General features: G+C 61.1%; 1 protein-coding gene across 1 annotated transcript in view; it reads left to right on the top strand.

The window, feature by feature from the left end:
* Window positions 1–795: 795 nt before the first annotated feature.
* The window catches only part of PTH1R (parathyroid hormone 1 receptor), a gene marked incomplete at both ends in the record, with an annotated part of 4,580 nt that continues 738 nt past the window's right edge, over window positions 796–4,637 (top strand). Inside the window, 9 exon segments of the mRNA XM_008941481.1 lie at window positions 796–995; window positions 1,411–1,521; window positions 1,613–1,737; window positions 1,922–2,016; window positions 2,351–2,543; window positions 2,984–3,137; window positions 3,325–3,385; window positions 4,010–4,076; window positions 4,370–4,468. Coding sequence (XP_008939729.1) covers window positions 796–995; window positions 1,411–1,521; window positions 1,613–1,737; window positions 1,922–2,016; window positions 2,351–2,543; window positions 2,984–3,137; window positions 3,325–3,385; window positions 4,010–4,076; window positions 4,370–4,468 — 1,105 coding nt within the window.

The following is a 4,637-nucleotide window of genomic DNA, read 5'->3' as shown; positions in this document are numbered from 1 at the left end:
GAGGCTGGAGGGATGTGGGGCGGGCAGAGCTGGGCCCCCACCCTGCTGAGGCACCCCAGGACCCTCACTCCTGCCCTACACCCCTCAGCAGCCCTCCCCTTGCACCCACCCAGCTGGCTGCATGAGTGGGACTTCAGGATCTCCTCTCTGGGGCAGGGTTTGGCCGTGCTCACCTGCGGGTGGTCCAGGAGCTAGGACGACCCTCCCCCCCCGGCATTCCAGCTCCTTTTTCCAAAGCTGTTTCCTCCTCCTGGCTCCAGGTACCTGTGAGCATCTCAGCCCAAAATGTCCCAAAAGATGTTTGCACGTGTGGTGCAGCCGGGAGGCTCCTGGTGCTGGGCACCCCTTGTCCCCAGAGCCCTGACCAGCCAGACCTGGCTCAGTGGGTGACTCTGACTCCCATTTCTTGCTCCAGGGGTGGGTCTTGGTGGGATGAGTTGGTGGGTGAGACCCCCACGCTGCCAGGTTCAGCAAAGCATCATTCCCATGTCAGGGGATGATGGCCCTTGGGCCTCTGGTGATTTTGGACTTGGAGTTGGCTAGTTGGGTGGATTCAGAGGTTGGTGGCAGGAGGCAACAGGGTGTTTTGTGGCAGCAGAAGTGATGTGGGTCCTGCCCCACGTCGGGAAGGGTTTTTGGGTGTCTCTTCATCCACCTTCAGGGTTCTGCTGGGACAGAGCAGCTTTGCTTCCAGCTTCCACCGAGCAGGCAGTGCAGATCTCTGGGGCCATGGAAATCACCAGGGTGGGCTCAGATCTCCCAGGGAGGATTAATCTCTAAAATATGAGCCCAAAGAACAGATCTGAGCAGAGCTGTCGTCCGACACTGCTGGCCTGAGCCACGCCACGTGGAGGTGAGGGGGTCATCACTTTGGTTTCTGTCGTGGCAGGTGGACCCTGATGACGTTCTCACAAAAGAGGAGCAGATCTATCTCCTGGTGGAGGCAAAGGAGAACTGTCAGAGAGACATAAAAGCCCAGCTGGAGAAGCTCAAAGGTACCGTCCCTCCCCTGCCTGCGGGTCAGCCAGCCCCAGCAGAGCTGGAGAAATGCTGTCCCCTCTGATGGGAGCGGGCTGGGGGCAGGGACACGTGGCTCCTGCGGGTCTGTGGAGCTCCTGGCACCCTGGCTGCTCTGGGCACAAGTGGGTGCTGAGCAAACCATCACCCTGGTCAGCCAGCACTGGCTGCAGCGCTTCCAGACTGCCCCAGGCACACCAAAAATGAGCTGTGAGGGGCCTTGGCCCTGGAGAGAGGGACGTGGTGGGACTTGTCCCCTCCTGGCCACCGGTGGCTCCCTCCCCTGCTCTCTGGCCAGGGCCCAGCCCCGGGCAGTGTGTTCTCCTCGGGGAAGCTGGAGTCACCCTGTGGCCCTGTCAGGAGACCCGAGACGTGTCTCTGCTCCTTGGGCAGACTCCAGCTGCCTTCCCGAGTGGGACGGGATCATCTGCTGGCCAAAGGGCTCCCCCAGCCAGGAGGTGTCAGTGCCCTGCCCCGACTACATCTACGACTTCAACCACAAAGGTCAGTGCTGGTACCTGGGCAGGGGGACCTCGCCCTGGCAGCGACCCCCGGGGGAGCAGGGACCTCCTCACAGCACCTGTGGTGTTCCCAGGCCACGCCTACAGGTACTGCAGTGCTGAGGGGACCTGGGCCGTGGCTCTCAGCACCAACAAGACCTGGGCCAACTACACGGAGTGTGCCCTGCTCTTCTCCTCGGAGAGCCGGAGCCGCGAGAAGGTGACCTGGCTCCCCAGGGGCACGGGAAGAGGGCTCGGGATGGGCACCGGGGGAGCGTGTGGCAGGGCCAGGGCAGCTGCAGGAGCCGGGGGGCTCTTCCCCCTCTGCTCCCCCAGCCAGCCCTGCTCCCCCCGTGCTCCTGGCGTGGAGCTGGGGGTCGTGGAGCTCAGCCCCTCTCTCCCAGGAGGTGTTCGAGCGCCTGCACCTGATGTACACCGTGGGCTACTCCATCTCCCTCGCCTCCCTCATCGTCGCCGTCTGCATCCTCTCCTACTTCAAGTAAGGAGAAGCCAAAGCCCCATCCCCCTGTTGGGGGGACCCGTCCTCTCCCCATCGCCCGCACACACAACCCCCTGAGGGGGAACAGACCCTGGGAACAGGCCCCAGCCCCAGCACAGACCTCAGTTTCCCCAAACACGCCCAGGGTGACCAGCTCCCCACCGCTCCACCCTGCTCTTGAAGGTGTGGACACCCCACTTGCCCCCAGATCTGGCTCCTGTGCCCACGGGCAGGCTGACACCTTGGGGCTCACCTCCTCTGGGACCCCCCCACTGCCTGAGCCCACCTGTGCTGAGCGTGGTGGGCAGTTGGGCTGGTCCCCCCTCCTCCACAGGCGCCTGCACTGCACCCGCAACTACATCCACCTGCACCTCTTCACCTCCTTCATCTGCCGGGCCGTGAGCATCTTCGTGAAGGACACGGTGCTCTACTCGGGGGCGCTGGCCAGCGGGGCGGAGAGGCTGCAGGAGGAAGACTTCAAGGCAGAAATGGGCCCCACGCCGGGACAATGGAGCCACCTGGGAAGTGTGCTGGGGCCAGAGGAGGGATCGGGGAAAAGGGGGTTGAGGGGCCCTGGCGCAGGGGGATGTGCTTGGGACCCTCCCGGGTCGGGGTGGTGCTGCTCAGGGGTGATGCTGTGGGGAAGGGGTGAGGGGCCACCTACAGCTCTGCCCAGCTTCTCCCTGCCCTGGTGCCACAGCAGAGAGCAGAGGACATTGGTCTGGCAGCCTGTCTGAGCTCGGGGTGCCCTGGTGTGGGAAATACCTCTCCTGGGGAAAGGAGCAGAGCACCTGCCCCACATCCAGTGCTGGAATATCCCAGGGGAGATGTCACTCCCTGCAAGAGGAGAAACATGACCCACACGTGGGGCACGGACTGGGTTTTGTTGGCCAGAGAGCAGAAGCCACCAGGTTTTGCCTTCAGGGCACAGCCTGACATAGGCACCTCTCTGACTATATGTCCACAGGTTGGCTGCAAGGTGGTGGTGACTCTCTTCCTCTATTTCCTGGCCACCAACCACTACTGGATCCTGGTGGAAGGTCTCTACCTGCACAGCCTGATCTTCATGGCCTTCCTCTCCAACAAGAACTACCTGTGGGTCCTCATCATCATTGGCTGGGGTAAGCATGAGCCCAAACCCAGTGCTCTGGTTGCTGGGGCCAGCTGGGAGCTGTGGCATCAGCCACGCTGAGGGGCACCGAGTGTCCAGGCAAGGGTGGTGGGATGCAGACCAGCTGCCAGGAACTGGTTTGCTCTGCAAACGTGGTGCTTCACCCACGCTCCTCACTCTGGTTCCTGCCCCTCCAGGTCTCCCTGCTGTGTTTGTGTCTGTCTGGGCCAGCGTCAGGGCCTCCCTGGCTGATACACAGTACGTAGGTTCACCCTCAACACTCCTTTGGGGAGGGAAAGCCTGGCTGCAAACACTGGCAAAGAAACCTGCAGGCACCAGAACTTCTGAAAATGAAAAACTTCCAAAAAGAACAAGAGGAGTAAACAGATGTATAAGGCTTGTTCATAGAACTGTCCATCATACAGGCTGATGGTGGTTTGGTTCTGCAGCTGGGAGGAAGGTGGAAGGAGGTTTACACCATAAATTAACCCATAAGCTGTGTAAAGGTGAATGCTAAAGGGCATGTTCTGAAGTTCAGCATTTTAAAAGGAGAAAGGCCACCAAACGCACAGCAGGAGTTCTGGATGGGGTGGCCAAGGAGCCCTCAGGAACATTAATGCTGATTTAAAAGTAATTTGCAATGTCACAATGGTTACAAGTGCTTGGAGCAAGGCTGCCCTTGGGTCAAGGTTTACACAAACTCCACAAAGGGAGTGAAGGGTGGGAGGACAGGTGGGGGGTACAGGGATGTTGGTGGGGGTATAGGGATGTTGGTTGGGGGTACAAGGATGCTGGTTGGGGGTACAGGGAGCCAGCAGCTGGCAATTCTCCTTACCAGCAATTTCAGGTTTCTCCAAGGTCTTTCTTTACTGTTCTCTCCAGGTGCTGGGACCTCAGTGCAGGGAACATGAAGTGGATCTATCAGGTCCCCATCTTGGCTGCCATCGTGGTAAGAATCCCATGGTTGTATTTCCCCAAATCCTTTCAGGGGAAAGGGGATCAGTAGGGACCCAGAGCCGTTCACTTGTGGTCCCTGGGGTTGTGTCCCCAGCCACCTGGCACCCAGGGAGGGTCCATGGGATGCAGAGGGGCCCAGGGCCCCTCCCCACTCTCACTACAGCATCACCCCCACGTCCCTGCCTGCGGCTCACCCCAAACTGCCCGTCCTCATCCCGGGGGGCTGCTCAGGCACACTCGAGGTCCCTGCAGGCAACAAAACCACACTGGGGGGTCTGTTGGCAGGTGAACTTCTTCCTCTTCCTCAACATCGTCCGGGTGCTGGCCTCCAAGCTCTGGGAGACAACCACAGGGAAGCTGGACCCCCGGCAGCAGTACAGGCAAGTGCTGGTGGTGGCAGAGCCATGGCTGGGGCTGCTCTGGCTCCTCTCTGACCCCACCCAGGGCGTTCCCCGGGGGCTGAGGGAAGCAGCAGCATGGGCATGGCAGCTGGCAGTGCTCCTGGCAGCTCGGGCAGGCTGGGGCAGCAGGCTGGGGAGGTCGAGCTCTGCCC

This window comes from Merops nubicus, unplaced genomic scaffold, assembly GCF_000691845.1.
Source record: "Merops nubicus isolate BGI_N331 unplaced genomic scaffold, ASM69184v1 scaffold34825, whole genome shotgun sequence".
In the NCBI taxonomy this organism is placed as follows: Eukaryota; Metazoa; Chordata; class Aves; order Coraciiformes; family Meropidae; genus Merops; species Merops nubicus.
Note: the sequence above shows the minus strand (reverse complement) of the source record. Positions and strands in the feature narration are given on the sequence as shown.